Raw genomic sequence first — 21,798 nt, forward strand, 5'->3', positions numbered from 1 at the left:
TGCATGTCTGAACTAGTGTAATTGCTCACTCCTATATGTAATGTAACATTGACTACTATAAAAGAAGAAACATTGAACAGAATTTAATGGATTGAAACAGAGCTATCCCCAGAACTCCATGAAATCCATACGCTGTGCCTGTGTGCCCTGAGCTCATAGTCTCTGAATAGCTTGCTAGAATATCATGGGGATAAATGGTTTGTTCCAAAATACATCAGTGTGGTTTTGTAAATAAATTCTCTCCGTTTCAAATTACAATGACAATTAGTTTTCTTTCTGGTAGAAAAATATTTTCAATAACCACCTGCTTCTTTCTAGGCTAGTTGTTTTTTCCAGCAAGCCACAGCAACAAAGGCAATAGGTCCTCTTCAGGGAATTCATTGAGGAAAGCCAGCACATCTGAAGAAGACATGCTCGTGATTGTAATTTGGTGCCTGTAATCTAAGTCTGTGTTTTCCCTAGGCTCACTTGTCCTATGAAATGCCTTGAATTTGAACTCAAGAATCCTTTTCATAAGGAATTATCATTCCAACAGCTTGCATTCAGTCTTTAGAAATGTAGCACATTGCAGTCAGAACAAATGTTAAACATCACTGAAGGGCTTTCACAAAAAAAAAAAAAAAAAAAGTGGAATTACATTCAGACAAAAGGGAGGGTGATGTTAATGCATTGCCTGCAATATTAACTGCAGGAAGTAAAAGAAAGCTCATATCATGAGGTATCAGTTCATAATTCATCTCTGAAGTCTTGCTTGTGGAGCACAGAGACAGGAAGAGTTACAAGGAGTGCCCTAGGAAATGCAGATAGTGCACTTAAAAATGTGCAGCATGTACAATAGCTGTGCTCTTAGATTGTTATAATAGTAAATAAAATAGTAAAGTAGTAAATTTTGGAAATGATCACTCCAGCTGGAGCTGGACTGAGATGGTGCTCTTCTCAGGCACCCAGGACAAAAAAACAGGATCAGAGGAAGGCTGAGAAGAAAGGAGGGACAGAAAGAAGGGAGAAGGAATACAGACTGGCACTCTAACTTAGCTCTTTGGAAGCATATTCATTCTTTGTTTGCCTTACTGTAAGGGTCAAAAGTTTATTGAAAAATAAGGCCATCCTGGAGTTCCTAAGCATGCATTCATGTGACAGTCCAGAAGTGTATCCAAGGACTGTCTCGCAGTGGAGGATGTGGTAAGCCCAGCATGAATGACCTGTTGAACTTCGGGTGTTTCAGAAAGCTTTCGAGTGTACTTATTTTTGTATGTTTGCTGGTAGAAAGACTGGAAAAAAAAAAATCTTTGCTCTGAGGAGTGAAAGTTTTTCTTTTTTCCTCTCCCCCCCCCTTTTTTTTTTAATAAAAAAAAAAAAATAATCTATTTTTACTTTTTAGCCTGGAGATGCAATCTACCCAAGAGATGAAAATGGAAAATTTATCTACCATGAGACAAATTTATGTGCCACGTGGGAGGTAAGCAAACACAATATCTATATATGCTTAAAAAACAGCAACAAAAAAAAAAAAAAAAACAAAAACAAAAAAAAAACACAACAGATCCTCATTCTCAGCTTTACTTGCAGTCTTCATAAGCAGAGCTGAGACATACTGACAGAACAAATGGATCAAGTTCTACTAGCTTCATGGATAAATTTGACTCCTGTTTCTAGAAACAGTGCTTCTGTTCATCATTTAATTATTTTTATAACAAAACAAAATATTATTACGGCATTTGATGTCTGTGCTTCTTTCAGAGAGCACACGTTTACAAGTTGATATACCTGTAGTGTTTTCTCCCCCGCACCCCCCCCCCCCCCAATTGCCTCTCCTTTTTAATCAGACCTTTACAGCAGCAGAAAGTTGAAGCCCTGAAGGAGTAAGCAACTGGATCTTCCTCAAAAAAGGAAATGTTTTTCCATTAACGTAAACCAAATTTTTCCCTAAAGCTCCTCATTTAGAAGTAATAATAATGTAATAATAATTATATTAATTTAAAAAGTTGCCATCAAAATAAGTTCACTCCCTTGTAAATTTAGTTGTAGGATGAGAACATGAGAATATTCTGCTAAAGAAGCCTGCAGGAAAACAGCATTTCCTCAGAAGACTGCATTCTAAAATTGTTTGTGAGGTGTGTTAGTTAAGATGTCCTACTGCCATTTGGTCTCAGGTGAGGCAGAAAGTGAGATTGGCGATTTCCTCACGTTCCTGCCTTTTGAAGCCTTAAATAGCCTTTAATTCAGAGCCAAAGATGTTCAACGTTCCTTCCACATCAAGTGAGCTGCAAAAGCATTACTAATTCAGCACAGTTCACACCAAGATAGTCAACATGGCCTATTCCACATTCCACTTCAGTTTGCATTGCCCAGAACTGGATAGTCACATACCAGTTCAGCTCTACTTGAGGTCTGGTAGATGAAGATACATAGAGAATGGCTGAAATCTTGAGCAAAAGTTCAGAGTAGAAGAGAGCCCAGGACCTTTTTTGGCAGTGAAGATATCCAGGCAGAATCTCACGGAGCTGAGGACTCCCATATTAGCTGTTTATTTCCCCATCTGGGGCTGATGTAATTTCTCTTTTTCACAACTAATTGCTCAAGGCAGCAGCTGTCTGAACACTTTAAGCTGGTGCTTTATTGTAAAGGATATATTGTAGAAGGTCTCTCTTTTAAGCTAGAAGGCTGAGGTAAGAATAGGTAGCGGTGGCTGCTTGCAAATAAGAGCATCAATCTAAATAAACCTGGCTAAACTCAATCCAGATAATTTCAGTCTTTCAGCGTGGTGCCAGCAAGAAAAATGTCTCCAGATGACTGCTGACTTGTCACTGAGTGATACAAAGCATATAGGGCCAACTAGAGGTCGTCAAATACCTGGTGCCTCTTACCTCCCTGCTTTCAACTCCTGTGAGACAGAAAAGAATAACGAAACCTGCAGGAGGGGCAACCAGCTGTGCTGCCTTGAACAGCCCCTAAATCATCTGTAAGCAGTTTCTGGGAGCAAACAGGAAGACTGTAGGAAGATTGTAGGGAAGGAGCCTCTTTCCTCCTAACAACTTAGCAGATAAAGTTGAATGAAGAAGCATGTGTTCATATATACAGCATTCATAAAGCTTTTTCAGCTATTAGGATTCGAGACATACAAAATGTAGAATTCCCTTCTCCCACCTTTTCCTCCTACTTTGTATTCCCAAATTAACCTGTCTGCTTTCCAAACAAATTCTACCTTCATGGCAGAACATTAGGGTTTGGTCTGGAAAGCAGGTCTACATGAGACAAAAGTTTAGAACAGTGGGTAGCACCAGCCTTCATGGTAACAGAGCTGCTAGCTCTGCTGCTGCAAGTTTTCTGCACTTTCAAGAACGGACTGGCTTCTACCCCTCCAAAACACACGCTTCAAGGAATCAAGCCAGCTTTTGAGACTCCACTAATCTTTGCTGTCTTTGCAGGCTATGGAAGCATGTAAAGACGCAGGCTTGGCAAAGTCTATTGGAGTATCCAATTTCAACCGCAGGCAGCTGGAGATGATCCTGAACAAGCCAGGACTTAAGCACAAGCCTGTCAGCAACCAGGTATGACCTGAAGCCAAGGGCAGCGCCTGCTGTGGTACCCGTGCCCAGTAGGGAAGATAGAGGCAACACAATGCCTATGCAGCAGGGTGATGCTTTGCCACAGCTGTTGCCCTCTATATAGTCACACTTTCTAGCTTGAAAATTTTACTCATCCTGTGTAAGCTCGAGATAAAACTTGAAGGTACTAGAACAACCACTCTTCTCAGTTCCTGTTTTGGGATTATAAAATTCACACTTCTATGTCAAGCTCCACAGCCAGGTTAAATCTCTGCCATGTACTTTACTTTGCATCCAAAAAGTTCCTAAGATAAACCATTTGGGGTTAACTAGTCCTCAGTGAAGCCACACTTACCTCAGCTGACACTAAGCCTAAACAACCCTAAATATCAGAAACCCTGGGTCACTCTAATCTTCCCGTGTAACAGCCATTAGACGTAATTTCTTTCTCTCTTCTGCCTTTCCAGTAAGAGTTTCAGTAAGAGTTGGAGAAAAACATGAATTAAAAGGGAAAAAAAATAAATAAATAAAGCAACCAATTGGAGCTGAACGAGCCTATGAAGATGATAGGTGATATCCAAGTTAATCACAGTAGTAGGGCTCAGAGCTTGAGGGAGGTGGCAGTGACCCATCCAAATGCTCAATACCTTTGACAGGCATTTGGCAGCTCACTGTATTTTCTAGAAGTCACTGGGAAACTTTTCAGACTCATCTGGCACAGATGAGCATCCACATTAGCAATATCAGAGAAGAGGTCAGAGACCAACTGGGACCAACTTCCTATCCCCAGCACATAGCCGGGAGGGCTGGAATTGGCATAGGGCAGGGCAGTCTGAAAGAGGAGGAAATTCTAGCACTCTTCATTGGTACTAACATTCCCAGTGGCTGCAAAATTCAGTTGCTGTTCACTGAGTGCCCCTAGGACTGCACTGCTGCTTCATGGGGTCAAGATAAACTGGGCAAAAATATTAAATCCAGATTAAGTCAGGCAGCCAGAAAGCATAGATGTGCCAGCCAGCTCCAGACTGCTTTCAAACAGATGTTTTTCTGTCACCTTGTAGATATTCCTTTCCCAGAGACAGAAAGTACTTCCATAAAATCCCTTCCTGTAAGGGAATTAGGGACAGTATTTGCAATATGAGAGGGCAGAGCTCATAATGACATCATAGCCATTGTGGAAATATCTCACCTTTTGCATATACCTACTCAACTTTCTATACAGGACAGCTTCTGCCAACACTTACCCTAAAAATGACATCAGATTGGTCATCCTGATAAAACAGAGAACCAATGATCTGACCCATATCAGGTGGGTTGCCTTCTCAGCTTAGTCAGACTCCCTCAGCTCCACCTCCCCACTTATTGCCACAAATGTCCTACAACAAAATTATAATCATAGATGTTGATCTGCTGCCCACCAAAAATAAATAAATAAATAAAATCCATCACCCAGCAGTATATCATTAGTACTGTAATCAAATTCCCATATTCATTAACTTACATATATCCTTTCCTGAAAGCCAAGAAGTCATCTTTAACCTGTAACACTTACAAATACTGCGACACCATCTACTTCCATATCTGGTCTTACTGATTAAACATTCTTTTTATGTTACTTTTGTAGGTTGAATGCCATCCCTATTTCACCCAACCCAAACTCTTAGAATTTTGCAGGCAACATGACATTGTTATTGTTGGATACAGCCCATTGGGAACCTCGAGGGATGAAACATGGTAAGTGCCCATGTTATTCCCAAGTAGCAGAGCCATCATCCTGGAAAGAAATAATAAATCTCCATTGATGGATCTGCGTGAAATGCCTTTTCAGAGTAGTTTTGAACTCAAGTGTCTAAATATTACAGTTGTGAATGTATACTTATAACATTCCTGATGCATGTTGTCATCAAAAGTGCCAGGTGCCTGTATGGGAGGTCTCCATACGACTCCTCTGCCAGAATGAGGCTGTGGAAGTCTCTACTGAGAAAGTAGAAAATAAGCTTATGTTAGGATATGACATAGGAAGTTTCCTTTGACAACCAAAGCTTCTCCTCTCCTCCATCCTTCACAGAATTGTCCAAAGGTGCAATATTCTGCCCATGAATGAGTAGATGCCTGTGTGTTTTAATACTAAAAACAGCAAGACTACGTTTTTCCTCAATTCTCTTCCAGGGTAAATGTGTCCTCCCCTCCTTTACTGGAGGATCCCGTGCTGAATGCCATTGGCAAAAAGTACAGCAAGACAGCAGCGCAGGTTGCACTGCGTTTCAGCATCCAGCGAGGGGTGGTGGTCATCCCAAAAAGCTTCAACCCCCAACGCATCAGAGAGAATTTTCAGGTAAATTCACACTCTAATGGTACAGAAAAGAATCCATTTGCTATGACTTAGCCCCTATGAAAGGCAGTTTTCCCATCTACTTCCATAGATGGAAAACTTGACCAGTGTCAGTTTAATTCTTTTTGACACCATCACTTAATAGCACTATAGTATGATAATAACAGAGCAGAACAGTGAAAGAATTCTGGTACCCACTGCTGCACTGAGCAGCACAAGCGAAACAAAGTCACTTGGTAGATCTGTAGCCCAAGAATTGCTGGTTGGAGGTATACAGAGATCACTGGCCTGTTCTGACTTATCCTCAGCTATGGGGTAGCATCACTGGGGAAGGGATGGTGTTGTATATGGGCATGCCAAAAAGGCTTATAACCATACTACTTGAAAACAACTGGCCTGACCCCTCCATCCACTCCAAATAAGTGGGAGTATTTTTTCCTGTGTCCCTTGTACTTCTGAAATCTGGAGCACATGAAATGTTACCTGTGACAAGAAATTGTAACTTATTCTCAACATTTCCTTCCAATAGATCTTTGACTTCTCTCTCACTGAGAAAGAGATGAAAGAAATTGAAGCCCTGAACAAAAATGTTCGTTACGTGGAACTTTTAATGTAAGTCCAGGATAAGTCCAAAATTCTCACCAAACATTCTTGGGTTTTTTTTTTTGAGGAAGTGTTTTCTTTTTAAATCTTCTATTAATATTAATTTTTGTATAATCAACCTTGTATTATGATAAAACTCGGAAGTAGGAGCTCTTTAATGCCATCTGAATATGTCTCAGATCATTCACAAATATAAGCTTGCAACACTTGCTGAAAGCTCAAATTTCAAATGCCCACCTAAAAGATGATGTCTGCTTCTGGCTATTCCATCTCTACAACTTCTTGATCACTGTGTGTTGTGATGGCTATCTCAGTCAGTCACAAGCTGTAGTATTGACCTTCTTTAACCACCAGTGTGAATACCAGCTCTGATATTCAAACAGGAATACTTTCTTGCCCTTCCCCTCCTTCCCAACTTCTCTCATTGCTCAGCAAGCATTCAAGTATTTAAGTATTATTGCTTATGAATTGTAGCCCTACTGTTTCCAGAGACAATTTATCCTAAAATGATATACAGAAGAATAACTTAAGAGCAATACTATAAAAAGTAAAAATATGCAGTATAGAGCTAGTTTAAGAAGAGCTCTACTCCTTCTCCCTTAGTAGCTTCCCAGGATACCATTAGCCTTCTTGGCCATAAGACCACACCACTGGTTCATGGTCAACCTGCTGTCTAGCAGGATACCCAGGTCATTCTCCACAGAGATCCTTTCAAGCAGATCAGCCCCCACCTGTACTGATGCAGATGGTTATTACTCCCCAGGTGTAGGACTCTAAAATTGCGCTTTTGGAACTTCACAAGGATCCTCTGCCCAGCTCTCTAACTTGTCCAGGTCTTGCTGAATGGCACACAGCCTTCTGGTTTGTCAGCTATTCCTCCCAGTTTCACATCATCAGCAAACCTGCAGAGTTCACATTCTATCCCTTTATCCTGATCATTGATGAAGATGTTAAACAAGATGGGACCCAGTCCCACCAAGCTCTGCCAGTCAGCCAATTCTCAGTCCATCTCACTGTTCACTCATCTATCCCATACTTCCTAACCTTACCTAGAAGGATGTTATGGGAGACAGAGTCAAAAGCTTTGCTAAAGTCAAGGTACACAACATTTACTGTTCTCCCCTCATCTACCCAGCTGGTCACAGTGTCACAGAAGGCTACCAGATCAGTCAAGCATGATTTCCCCTTGGCAAATCCATGTTAACTACTACTCTTAACCTTTTCTTCTTCCACTTGCTTGGAGATGACATCCAGAATACGTTGTTCTATCACCTTCCCAAGGACAGAAGTGAGGCTGAATCTCCTGTAGTTTCCCAACTCCCCCTTCTTGCCCCTTTTTTGCCGTATCTTGACTTTCCTCCAGTCTTCAGGCACCTCTCCTTTTCTCATGTTGAGTTCTATCCTCTTGTACAAAAAGGAGAAAGCCACAAAGCTTGTTTGACTTGCTAGACCACTTTCTAATTCATTTCTTGCTGCTTATGATCTAAATCTTAAAATCCAAAAGTAGTTTATCTCCACCTGAAGGTTGCACTGCCCTAGAAGGCTCAGGCTGACCCAGATCTCTTTTGGAGAAAAAGGCCATTAGTTTTACTGTGAGCTTAAGAGTATTCACAATCTGTGACCAAACTATGCTTTCCCTTTTTCAGGGCACTCAATGTGTAGCCAAACACTAAAAGGATTCATGTTGATATATTTCTCTTGTTAGCCTGGGTTATCTACATCTTGCCACTGTGCTCAAACACTAATAATAACAAAAAGCAGGACAGCAGCATCAATAGCCCTCTAAAATGTTGACTGTTGCTCAAAAGATAGGGAAAATGTTGCAAAGGAACAAATAAACCACTTACTGTGATAAACACGACAGAAAATATTAACTAAGTTAAAAGCATCATAATAGAGTTCATCTTTCACATCTAAGCTCTGCAATGTGCTCTGAAGCTTTAGTTTCTTGCAACTTAAATTAGCCTCCAATTAATTAGCAGCACTTAGTTCCAAAAAGCTTCTCACAAATGGCCCAGCAAATATTTATGAAAGTTTTGGTATTGGAAATCATTTGATTTTACAAGGCCAGGTTAAGTTAGAACATCATTTAACTTTTGTTAGTAAGAATATACATTAAAAGTAACCCTAGTGCAGAAAGAGCCTTTTCCAGAAGCAAAATTAGAGGAGGTAAATGCCCCTGGGAAGAGAACTTACAAGGTCACTAATCTAAAGCTAACAAATGAGATGTTTTGCTTTATTAGACTAAATTTTGTCACAGGAGGCTACTGAGGACGAGGAAAGCAGCATGTGTGGGATAGACACTGGCAATTCTGTTTCACAGAAGTGCCATGTTTGGGGAAAGTGCTACAGTACAGTCTGGCCTCAATCTTAAACTTAAACTTAAATAACTTATTGGAAAAGTAACTTTGCTATGTAAGGAGCAATTAAACCTATATCTACCCAGTAGTATGTTCTTGAACTAAAGCATCTGGAATTGATGCTGCAACAGATGACTTACAAGCCTAGACAGATGCCTTATTTCATTCAGAAATAGGTATTTGAGGAGGTCAAACCACCATATAGAAAAAAATTCTGGTTAGCTAGCTTTGTGGAAAGCCTTCCACTGTTGCAACTCAAACACCAGCAAATGGAAAAATACAACATTCCTGTGACTCTTCCAGTTATCAGCTACCATGTGCAAATCTTTTGTTCTGATAGTGTGAGTAAGCCCATTGGAACAGGATATTACACTAATTGGAATGAGTTAGCAAGTTAGACATCTGAGCAGGAAAAAAAAAAAAGAGATAGGTGTAGTCCAGAAAGTCTTAGTCTGAAATGGTTTCTTCATCCCTTGAGAAATCTAAAAGTATTATTTTGGCAAGATTTTCATTAATCTATCTGCTGAATCTATTTTGTCCATAGCAGAGACTGGGAGGACATTCTTCCTTACCAGTTATTCCAAGCTACCTTATCTCCTTTGAGTGAATCATTTTGGTACACAAGAGGACTCTGATCTTTGAACACATGTGATCTGAGTAGAAAGCATGCTCCATAGATGGAAACTAGATATTATGACAGTGGTGGCTGAGAGATTGTCAAATTATGCTGAAACCAAAACATGACAAAGTGGTTTTTTTTTTGAGCCATCTCAATCTGTTAATGTGCAAACAATTCATCTTGGCTAAATATCAGAATGAAATGTTTTGACGCAACCAATTCAAAATGCTTGATGTCTTCCAGTCAGTTAATTCAATATTGTGAAATGTATCCTTCTCAAATTGGAACGATTCACGTATGGGATAAATGCCAGTATTTGTTGTGCTCTGTTGTAAGGCAAGGCAACCAGCTGCCACGGTGCACCTGACAGAGTTCTTCAAAAATTCTAGGTTTTGCTAATGGAAAATGTTTGTCAAGCCAGGACTTGTGGTTTAGCACCATATTCTAAAATAAATAAAAATAAAAAACATTAAAACCCACACTTCCTCACTCAACTACCTCTCTCTTACATTGGCCATTAGCAGACAACCAGTGTTATTTTTCACCTGCACTTTACCCTCAGAACTTACCTCTTGCCTTTTATAATGTTCCTGGACTATGCATCTTCCTTGAGAATGCAGCATTTAAGATGGAGCCTGAAATGCCTCTACCTTTGCTGCATGCAACCATGAATTTCCCTTTCTTTCCTGAAAGGAGTCATCCCAAAACTTCTTCGTATACTCTGCTACTGGTGCTATTAATCTGGCAGTGCATCTGCACCTCAGCTGAGCTAGTGGGTTTTGAGGAACAGGGACAGCCAGACTTAGTCTGGATATGGGAGCTACTTGAAGAAACAACCAACTAGACCTAGATCTGAAATGTGATGTATAGACCTGAAAAAACAGTCCTTCACTATCCTCTCCTTAAATGCACAGGTGTACTGTCAGCTCTGCAGGGAAGATTATTCAGGGCAGACAGTATCAGAATCACAGAATGGTCTTCCACTAAGGCTTCCTCTCTTCAAGAGAGATAAGAGCTTTGCTCGGCACAGCATGAGTACATCACTGATGTGATATCCCAGGAGACTCACTTGTTCAATCTGACCTCTCCACAGGTGGCGTGACCATCCAGAATATCCCTTCAATGATGAATACTGAAAACAAAGCGTCCAGGCAGGTTCCTAATCCAACATGAGATTTGGCTGAAAGAGACCCAATGTTTGGTGCTTCCTTTTTCTGGGAGACTGTTCAAATCAGCATTAAAACTATGAAATCTACCTCTTGTTGTCTAATCCGTTGCTTTTTTATGCTGAAGAGCAGATCTGTGTAAATTGATGAATGTAGGTTTTTGACCTAAGAGGCTTTAACATCATGAACACTGAATTTGCAATGCTGACAACAAATAAAACTGAGCGTCTCTCAAGAACAAACTTATTCATTCAAACCAAAGTCTTCATTCAAGGGTACATTCTCCATTAGATGTGAAACAAGAGTTTCTACTTCAGTAGATGTAAAGCACCATCGTATTTTTTCCACAGCTCAGGTGAAAGACTCAGGGAGCTAATTGGATTTCAAGTCTGTGTACATGTGAATATAAGTATCCATTCATGCAAGGAATGAAGCATATTTTACCCTGACCAGAGTATTTCCTGACACTCCATTCAACTAGTTCAGGCCCAAACACATAAGCACGTTCATTTCCCTTCTACCTCAGCTGAGGAGCATCACTGAATCACAGACCAGACTGTGTTTTTACATTTGAGCTGCTATGCAAGGATGGTATTGCATAGCATGCTGCTTATGCATCTTACAGCCATCCTGAACCTAGCACTATCATAAATACTTTGCAAGAGCCTTATCTCCTTAAGATAAAAATCCCTGAACCTTCTTTCTTGTTCCATAAACTGTGAATCACAAAATAAAATTTCTACTTTGGAATTCCTGCAGTCCTTTAGCTTTTAAGCAAGAATATTCTGAATTGGTAAACTAAGTTCCAAATGAGGAGAATGTTGTCTTTGTTAAATACCACATTTGACCATGCTTTGAGATCACAGAGAACAAGCTGGTTCAGGAAAGAGGTAGATATAAGACAGAAGGAAGTAGTCTGAAGCCTAGACATTTCCTTCTATCTTGTCCCTGATTGTAACACATGGACAAAAGCATGGACACCAGCATGACAACAACTAACTCCTACAATATGGAATTCTTTCAGAACAGCTGTTTGCTACACTAGTTCCCAGAAAGAACAGACAGCTCTTCCAAATGGATCTCGTGCCAGGACAGCCCAACAACTTCAGTGGGTGCCCCTAGAGAAGCCAGACCCCTCATAGGGTGATAGCCTTTACAAATCATTTACAGATCCATTTATAAAGCTGTGACAGCAAAGGCATATTCTGTATGCTTGAAGTTACCCAAGGGCAATTCCCATTTTATTCCATTACATACTTATACCATAGAGAGTGAGAGGATAGATCTAAGGAGGAGAAGGAACAGATACATTCAGTCTTCTGGTGTTACATCATACCCAAGGTCAGGTGGAGCTCTGCGGGATGGACCACCATCACAGTGCAGCTTTGCCACTCACAGGAAGTGAGGGCCTGGTCAAAATCCAAGCAAAAAATGTAGAGGGGAACAGGTAAGCATCACACGTAACATTATTCCAGTTGCTTCATTATTAACAGTTACTTCATAAGAACAAACCTTAAATAGAGCTATCAAGGCTCAGCTACCGAACAGTAGCACTGTACAAGTTTTTGCACTGTAACTTGACCAGATGCAGGTCTCTGGACACAGCCAGCATTCAGGCCAGATTTGGCACAGGTCTTGTTTTGTACACTGCAAATGTCAGCCAATGCCCAGCTTAAATGATCATACTGGCTTTTTCTCAGCTATCTGCCCTTCCAGACATCCTCTCCCAAAAGTTAGGCATGGCTCTGGGTTCTAACAGAGCTCCTTCATATGACCTTGTAAATGTGAGTAAAGACGGTGATACACTGAAATCTTTCTAACAGGAAACAGCCCACAATCAGGTCATCAATCTGTACTGAGTGAACAGGCAGGATGGAGTGTGAGAGCTTGTCTGGCCCAAGCAGTGCCAGCAAATCCTTTTCCCCTCTGCCTCCCCTGCCTCTATTTTAATAGGGCTCTCCTCCACATTGCCTAGTTTGAATCCAATGACAAATATTCAGCTTCTTCCCAGGGGCACACACTCCCATATTCATTCCCACCGGTTATGAAACTGCTTCTGACGTCTAGCCTAGTTTTTCCCCTTCACTTTGCTCAGTTTCAGACCATTGCTCCCCATTGTTCTCCATCTTACTCTACAAATAAAAGGCTCAAAGGAGGGAAAAATAAACAAGCCTGCAGATGGGGGCTTGGGAAACACATTCCACCAGCCAGTGCACAAAAAGAGAGAGGAAAAAAAAAACAACCAGAAAGAAAAGAGACAAGCCCAGGCTCCAGCCCCACATCCAATCTGCTCCCATCTGGCAAGTTGAGGCATACTGAGCACACTGTGTGGTGTAAATCACATCACTCAGCACTGCCCACTGCTCAGCTCCAACCAGAAAGCCAAGCATGGGGGCCTCAAGCCTCTGCTGCTCTAATAGAAATTGCACATGGCAAGAGTAGATCAAAACTTATACTGGGAAAACTCACTTGCTGTTACCATAAGTAACCTGAATAGTTAGTGACTCTTCCTGTAGCTGCGAAGTGAAATGAAATTCAGGTCAAGGAAGACTAAAACAGGATATATTACATAAAGTTAGAGGAAAACATGAAGGTGGAAAAGAAAGTGACAGGTTGGAATAAGATTCAAAATGCTCATTTCACTTGTGACCTAAACAGAAAACACATTTGCCTTTTAGAGTGGAGTAATCAGCACGCAGTTAGGCACTAGCGCAAGTTTTCTATTAATTGTTTCTCAGCAGTGCCATATTTTAGTCCTTCCCAACTTCCTATTCCCCTAGAGCAAAAAACCCAGCTGATAAAGGGCTTTGAGAGTCCAAAAACCAAAAGAGTTTGTTTTAATTTTTTAGTGTCAGACAGACTCCTCAGGGAACCTTAACTCAACATGCATGAGCAATACTCACAACAACACAACACATTGCAAATAAAATGCAAAGCAGAACCAAATGGGGGAAAAAAAAAAGCAAAGAAAGAGGTGGAAATAAAAACACACGTGTGTACACACATGCAGCAAAGAAGGCACCACTCAATGCTACTCCATTTTTGCTCCGTAAACTGCAAAACTACCTGGATGGAGGCCTCAGATCTGTCCAAATTCACTGAATATAGCAACGGCAAAGTGCTGCTTCAGGACAAATCTGCACACAACCACAAGTGGCACAAGAGCTCACAATGATCTAGAACAAGTTTCATAGTAGCCTTGTACGTAACAAGAAGGCAGCTTTGCTAGTTCAGGGTGCTTAAGACACTGGATAGGATCCTGCAAAAAATCGAAGCACATGAAAGTCAGGAGTCACTCTGCTGACTCAAGGCTCACATCAATACAGAGAAACAAAACAGAGGCCCCAGGCTCTTGATGCAAGAAAATCCCTCCTTTTACATTTTCCCAGTTAAATCCAACCAGCATAGTCCTCCCAAGACAGGGCAGACCCTGGGGAAAGCTTGTCTCCAAGCTTGTCTGCTTTGTTCTTCATTGATCTGTACTTAAGAAACTTTGAAAATGGATCTCCAACATCTGGAAAGGTTCTTTTAAGTCATAGATCAGAAATTCATACCCCTAGTCAACAAGCCAGTGCTGCCCTCTGGTCCCCTGGGAGGTACAGTCATCTCTCAAGATGAGTGGAAGAAACAATGTAGAAGGAAAGCAAGTAGTCTAGTTTGTCACATACGAGAAATATCCATGCCATTCAGGATTTCTGCTTTACTATTTTTCTATTTTTTTTTCCTAGGCCTAGCATTTAAAACAAAGCAACACTAAATCCTCCCCAGTATACTAGAGCTCTCCACTTCAGAGACCATCAAGTTGCTAGGCTCATGCCCATGCTCAAGAATAGGTCTACTTGGCATGCAAGACTTGGAGGCAATTAAAAGTGTTGTCAGAGGATGGCTGAAAGGCAGGGAGTGAGGGGAATGTCATAACTCCATTCACTCAGCAGTTAGAACATAGAACTGATGGGGCAAGTGAGGTTCGTTATGACGGTTTAAAACTACACATCTCACCTCATTCAATTACCAAGCTGTATAAACTTTTGGATGGGATCTTTCTCCATCCTCCACATCAAGCTTTTCAACACTGCATAAGAAATTCATCAGGGCAAAAACAGGAAGGACTCAGTAACTGATCAATATAATGTGTTCACTTGAGAAGAAGGAGATATGTAGTGCAGTCCTCTCTCTACTCTCTCATTACTGACTGAGAAACACTCCTACAGAAAAAGAATCAAGATTTCCTCCCATCCTCCTCCCCTCCCCTTCGTGCTATAGCTCATTCCTATGCTATGCAAGTTGTTCTCTTTGCTGTTTCTTTTGGACACGACACCATTTATATTATCGAAGAGAATTCTATGTACTGGAAAAGATGATGTGCATACCCCGTCCATCACTATACGTGTAAACGTGAATCTCAGTTCTCTGCATGCCTATAAGTTATTACCATAATGAAAACAAATTCTATAGCTTGGAGTAGCCAAACACTTCCTCCCAACAGGCTGCAGAGATATTACAGATCTGTCTGAATTAAGGCATTGATTTTCACCCACCAAATAAATATCTTCCACTCAAATGCTCCAGCACTCTTGTTAGCCGTTGACCTTGCGTAATTAACCTTGCCCCCTTCAAACCTCATTCCTTTGACCTTCTTTCCAGCCAAACACATCCATCCTGACTCTCTGCTCTTTCCCAAGTTTATTTTGCAATAGTTATACTTTGCCCAAATAACAAGTTTGGTTAAACTTACGTGCCAAGCAAGACTCCCCCTTCACATGCAATCGCTCCCTCTCTCTCAGCCACTTGTTCCCATTCTTCTGGTTTCTTCCCACCCTGTGAAGAAAAAGGCCTTAGTACAGACCACTTCCAGGAAAAGGTCTCTCCTCCAAGCTATTTCCCAACTCCATTAAAACTCAGCACTTAAAAAGAACATTGCATGTGAAGTATTTATTCCTTGTAGCTTTTGCTTTGGAAACACTGATAGGCTGTTCTAGACAATGTAAATTTCAAACAAAAACTTTTTACTTATTTAAGAGAGAGGAAGTATGAGAAATAATGTTGGATGTCTCTCAATCATTTTAACTCTGTGAAGGATTAACTTTATTCCATGTAAAGGCAAAACATATCCCACAGAATATAGCTTCTGGCAGAACCAATGCAAAAAAGGGGTTAAAACAGTGCTGGGGAAGCCAAGGAAGGCAGCTGAGAGCTCCAAAGACTGGCCTCTTTAGGATGGTAAGGGGAGAGGCACAATTCTCATTTTTCAAACTGTATAATTAGGGATATACATTCACCTCTCTATTTACAACTTTTATTGCAGTACAGGAATGATGAACTATTCTGAGAAATCAAAGGGCATTAAGATCAGTCAAGATATGACTTTTTAACTATGTAGGGCCACTCTCCAGAATTCATGGCTACAAGCTGAATAAGGTTGTTGGAGTTTTAACCTAGCAGCTTGTATATAGGCCAGTGCATGATACCACTGTACCTGATACTGCTGAGGCAGCAAGGCAGGAATGCTGTGGGAAAATGAGAACTTTCCCACCTCACTCTGCGTGCTGCACATGGGATTAGACAACTGAACTCTCAGAGGGATTTGCTTGGGGCCAGGACCACAGGCTGCTTAGACTTAATATTGTGCAGTCACATTCAATAAAAGAACATTTCTAAGAAGGTAAGCCCAGAGCCGTAATTATACAAGAAAACAGATTTTGAGCTTTTCAGCCAGGAGTCAGAGGACACTTAGGACTGCAGAATCCAGCCTTCTGCAGAGGTCTGCTGCTCATCACCAAGAGGGAGATGATGAGACAGGGTCTGCCAGCTTCTCTATGCACTCTAAATATCTCCTCTGCCACAGACATGCACAGCACCCCTCAGGCATCCAGGCAGAAAGCACTAAGTAGCTGAAGACTTGTATAGCAGATACAACCTGGCAGAGAAACTCAGTGGGACTTAAACAATAAAACAGCACCCAAGTCCTCTGCATTAGCTCAGCATTAGCCACAGCTTTACTGGCTGTCCTCCAAAAGATTTTTTTTCAAAACCAATGGATATTTTTACTACTGCTGTCACCCAGTCCTTCCTCAGAAAACAGCTCAGACTCCAGTCTAGAGGCCCATCCTCTGATCAGGGAGCAGAAGGTCTCCTGTCTTGCCCCAGAGAAGCTCAGCAGGCCCATACCTCTGAGGCGAGCTTGCTTCAGCCAGCACTTCCCTCCTTCCTCTTTCCACCTCTATGCCCCAGCAAGCACAAAGTGCAAACATTTTACCTGAGGGAATGAAAAGGTGTAGTAAAGCCAGCAAAACCATGCCTTAGCAGCTTGAACTGGAACAAGGACAAGAAAAATACTGGAAAGTAAACAGGCCACCCAAGCCCTCACACATGGGAGACCTAGAGGCTACAGGGAGCTTATGCACTGCTAATTTAAGAAGTCACAGGTGCAGCTATACTCAGTTACCCTGGCCTGAGAAAGGAAAGAGGTGGAAAAAAGCCCCAAGACAAATTCTAGGTTGGCTGGAGCTCAGGCTGTGAGGAAAACAAGTGAACATGGAAAGTAAAAGTCCATACACGCTTTTGACTCATTTTCTTCTTTCCCCTATTTATGAAATTTATCGCAACTCCTTCTGGGTCATCAGTAGATATATCTGCCTTAGTCACCTGGCTGGGATATTCACAGAAGGAACAATAAATGATTCATGCTCTTTACCGGCATCACTATGAAATAAATTTCTCCTCCTGAACTTTCACGTGCTACCCAAGTGGAGGAAGCTGAAACAGCGTGCTTTAGCCATTGAGTTTGTCCCAGGGTGGCCTTGCAGGAGAGCAACCTCTGTGTAGCTCTGCTACTGCTTCTCAGGAGGCAGCTTGCTCTGAGTGGGCTGCACCAACCCCAGTGCCTGGCCAGGGCCCTGGATGTGCCCCTGTGACACCAGGAGACAGTGAATGAATCTGAACCCTTAGGGTAGTGTGGTATAGACATAGCCCTCACTCTTTCCTCGCTTTTGGTGAGGTGTCTTGGAATTTGCAGCTGTCTTAGATTTTGAAAATGAAAGCAGGAAGTTAATAAAAAGTCCGAGAAAAATAAAATTCAACGCTCCAAGTTCCTTGAGCGGGCTTGAATGCATAGTCTGTATTGGGCTGTTTAGGTGTTATTTTGGAAATCATCCTACCCAATGTGGGAAAGCAGGAGGTAGAAGCTGTTCCACTACTGTATGGCTTGCTTTGCAGGGTGGAGGCTTTGGATGGTGCAGTGCTCATCACCACAACATCAAGCTTTGGTCCAGAAATATCTGTGTCTCTAAGGCTGCACTTAGGGCTCTGGTGGGCAGCAGAACCTCAGAGGGCCTACAAAGAGCACAAGCATCAGAAGAAAGTTCAGAGATGAGATATGATCCTCAGTCTATTCAATCCGCAAATTAAACATTGAAGTTTTGGTTGTAGGAAGGCTCTCATTTCCAAGTGATGTCTCTCCTAAAGAAAAGCATGGAGGCTTCCCTTCTGAAAGTTTGGACAATGGATATTTGGTCTTTTTAAATACAGCAAGAAAAATAAAATTTCCACCACTCTTTAACCAGCTCTCTTCTCCACAGTTTTTAAGCAGAGTGTAAGATAAGATCATAGAAGACCACGGTTTTCACTTCTTCCTGCCCTAAAATATCTTCTTGACACTTTCTGTGTCCTAGAACGAGTTCTCAGAAAATCTGAAGACTTCCTCCCACTGCTTCTTTAGGCTATGTGGTAAGTTTAGACAAATACAACAGTCTGTGCTGGACAATTCTTGCAACCTTCAGAACAATTACTTTCAGCACTTCAGTTCATCATCAGGGTTAAAGTTTGTTTGTCTTTAACTGCCTACTGTTTGTAACAGGAAACCCAAAGAGCACTCCCAGGGTCCCATGTGCAATTGCTCTTGCCTATTTATAACTACTATGGCACACTAAGATGGGACTTTCCACCTGCCCAGGGAACGCCATGCTTTGATGTAATTTCCCAGACTGCAGTCCTGCTGGGATCAGTCTCTCTTCTGAGCTGCTCCTTGTTGAAAGCTCTTGGCAGAGAGTTATGCAGAAGAAATTAATGTGCAAAGCAACCTCATCCTTTCTTTCCTTTCACTGATTTTTTGCATCTCCTGTATCTTATGTGAACATCATTAGAAGTTGTATTTTGGTAGTTACTGCAATGTTTTGTATGAACCTCCTGTGAATAGAACAGTGCGTGTCTCTGAACAATCACTGAGAAGAGCTCTTTCTCAGGACTTGCCTATATTTAGTTGTTTTCTGCATTTCTAGTTCATTTGTGAAATAAAATTATTCGTCCCTCAGTACTTCAATAAAACTTTCCTCTTCCAAACAAGGGGGCGAGGATGTTGTTACAGTGCTACAGCTCCACAAAAGAGTTTTATCCTTCAAAGGACAATTAGCAGTCTGGAAACTTTTCAGCTTTGGTAATTCATGTGCAATAAAGTTATAAATGTTTATTTCTTTATGTATGTTCTGATACGTTGCCATTCCCTTTATCACTCCATTTATCCTCATTTATCTTTTGTGAGTCTGTGTTATCTTGCAATTTAAGGAAGCACCATATCAGAGTGCAGAGGGGACTGCATTTGCCTGGAATTTTGGTATTCACTTCTATTTTCATACCCCATTAGGCAGAGTCCTGTAATATTAATTAATACTCAGTGTAATCCTAGCAATTTTTTAAAAAAATCAGATAACAAATTAAAGTCCATGAATCCGTATGTATACCAAACATGCCTAATAGCCTAAAGTAAGCAGCCATCTATCTGTTCAAGTAATCAAATAGAACAAAAGACAGCTAGCCATAACATATCCAGTCTTATTTACTAGCTCCTTTTCCTGTTCCCAGCCACACACACAGATGGATTGCTAACTCTGAGTGATTTATTTTGCTGGTGTCAGGATGGCCAAACATTGTAATGCCCCTGGACAGACTCTCAGGGCTGCATTCAACAGCAGTGCTTGCCTGCACCAACAACCACGTAGATGTCAGTGTCATACAGAAGCCACTCCTGCAACACTAACTCACAGGTCCACATGAGTTTCTGAGAAATATTAGTAAATGCAAGATTTTTGAGAATCTCAGCAATTTGCAGCAAGGCTTAGTTGGTACAAAATGTTTTTCCGAGGTCTAAACTAAATCTTCCCCTGCTGCCATTCAGTCTATGCCTCTTCCTCTGTCCAACACAGACTCAGCCATCCTGGTGCCCTCATTCCCTCTTGTTTCCCTCAAATAACACACAGCAGCTGCTGGGCTGGGTCTTTTGCCACAGACCTCTGGGTTGTCATGAGGTCTTTGGGAAGATTTTTGAGCCAGTTGGCATACACAGTCTACCAAGTCCTTTGAACTAAACATCTGTGGCAGATGTTGCCAGCCCGTACAGGGGATCTGGTCTCAGTGACTCACCTGGTTGCTTCCAGCACCATGTTTTGGTGATGAGCAGATCGAGTTGGACACCATTTCCACTTTGTGTCATCTGAGGGCACAGCCTGAGCACTAGAGAAAGCAGGATGCCTACGCTCCCAAAGTACACAAACCACCAGTTAGATCAGATCAGGTCATCCAGCAAAAATAATGAAAGGGAACAACTATGGGAAAATTTGCCTATTGGAGAAATTTTATTCTAAACACCCATTAGATATTAGGCTGGGTCATGCCCTGAAATGGTGAGGGAAAGTTATACTAAAATGAGTTTGATGAATATGGGAGATCACTTTGAACTAGCCAAAAAATAAAAATAAATTATTTCCAGCAAAAGGAAAAAATTTTAATCGGATGAGTTGTCAGCCTTCTGCAAATTAAAATGAAGGAACAGTCCTTAAGGGGAAATTGTTTCAAAATAAAACAAAGAAATAAAAGAGTTGTATTTTGAAAATCTAAAACATCTAACTTTCCACAGCTTCCTTTGTTTGCTTTAGTTTATGCCAATCCAGATTTGCAGAGCACACGGTCCACCCAGTACTTAGGCTGTCCATGTTTTCTCTTGCCTCATTTCTTGTTGGTTCAGTTTATATCTTCATATGGTTTCCAAGCACCCTGCTTCTTCTTCATGCAGTTAGCACTTTGGACATGATTCTTACCTGAAAGGAGGTGGTCACAAGGTGGGGGACAGCCTCTTCTCCCAGCTAACAGCAGCAGGAAAAGATGCAATGGCCTTAAGTTGTGCCAGAGAAGTTTCAGGTTGAATATTAGGAAAGATTTACTTTTGAAGAGTGGTGAGGTATTGGAACAGGTTTTCCAGAGAAGTGATGGAATCACTGTCTCCAGAAGTGTTCGAGAAACATGTGGATGTGGCACTGATGTGTATGGGGGGGGTTGGTGATTGGACCGGTTGATCTTAGAAGTCTTTCCAACCTAATGATTCTATTATTTGTGGAGGATGTGCTACAGAGAGAGACACCAAAGACACTGGGCAAAACATGCATTGAGTCCCCACTCAAGAACTTCAGACTCCTCTTATATTTGCTGTAAAAACCTACGTGTGCTGATGAGAGCTTCATGGCTCTATCACCCGTGTGTGGCGGCGGTGCTCTCTGCCTATCACAGAGGAGGAGATGATGGGAGGGAAAGCTGGATGCCTGTCCCTGCTGCTGGGTGCCCCTGCATGGTTTTCATGCTGTTCACTGCCTGGGACAGCTAGCCTTGTATTCAATGGTGTTTCAGGGAGAGGCTTAGGCATGTGTGTGGGTACTGCTGGACTGAGCACCAGGTGAGAACTACTCCCATCCTGTCTCCAGTGACAGGGCTTCCACCGTTTCTCTGGGCAACCTACTCCAGTGTATACATACTTATATGTCCACAGCATAGTAGTTAGGTAATGCTGACCACTGATGGGTTGCCTCATTCCTGCTGTTTTGGCACCTTGATTTTCAGCTAGCGTTGCCCTGTGTAAATATAGAAATTTTCCATGTTGGAGAGCTGTTTTGGTGTGGTTATTGTTGTTATTTAACAACATCAATATCCAAGAAACATTGGTAACATTTATTCCATTAGGAAAAGTATGCTTTGTAGCAGAACATCAAGTCTGGCAGAGAAGTAGTTTTCATGGCAAGGCTGAATCTTTTGCTAATCCCAGGAAAACCTTCCCAATTTGGTCAGTTTATAAGTCTTTGCAAAATTATTCTCCACAAATGTGCTGTTGAAATGAAATGCCTTTAGACTT

General features: G+C 41.5%; 1 protein-coding gene across 1 annotated transcript in view; it reads left to right on the forward strand.

Annotated features, from left to right (window-relative positions):
* Nucleotides 1-10,717, forward strand: part of AKR1D1 (aldo-keto reductase family 1 member D1) — a 34,255-nt gene extending 23,538 nt beyond the window's left edge. The window contains exons 4-9 of the mRNA XM_048945263.1: nt 1,382-1,459; nt 3,429-3,551; nt 5,173-5,282; nt 5,718-5,883; nt 6,410-6,492; nt 10,556-10,717. Of these exons, the coding sequence (XP_048801220.1) occupies nt 1,382-1,459; nt 3,429-3,551; nt 5,173-5,282; nt 5,718-5,883; nt 6,410-6,492; nt 10,556-10,598 (603 nt within the window). The 3' untranslated portion in view covers nt 10,599-10,717. The remainder of the gene's footprint in view (nt 1-1,381; nt 1,460-3,428; nt 3,552-5,172; nt 5,283-5,717; nt 5,884-6,409; nt 6,493-10,555) is intronic.
* Nucleotides 10,718-21,798: the final 11,081 nt, after the last annotated feature.

The sequence above is a fragment of the Lagopus muta genome, chromosome 1, assembly GCF_023343835.1.
Source record: "Lagopus muta isolate bLagMut1 chromosome 1, bLagMut1 primary, whole genome shotgun sequence".
NCBI classification, from domain to species: domain Eukaryota; kingdom Metazoa; phylum Chordata; class Aves; order Galliformes; family Phasianidae; genus Lagopus; species Lagopus muta.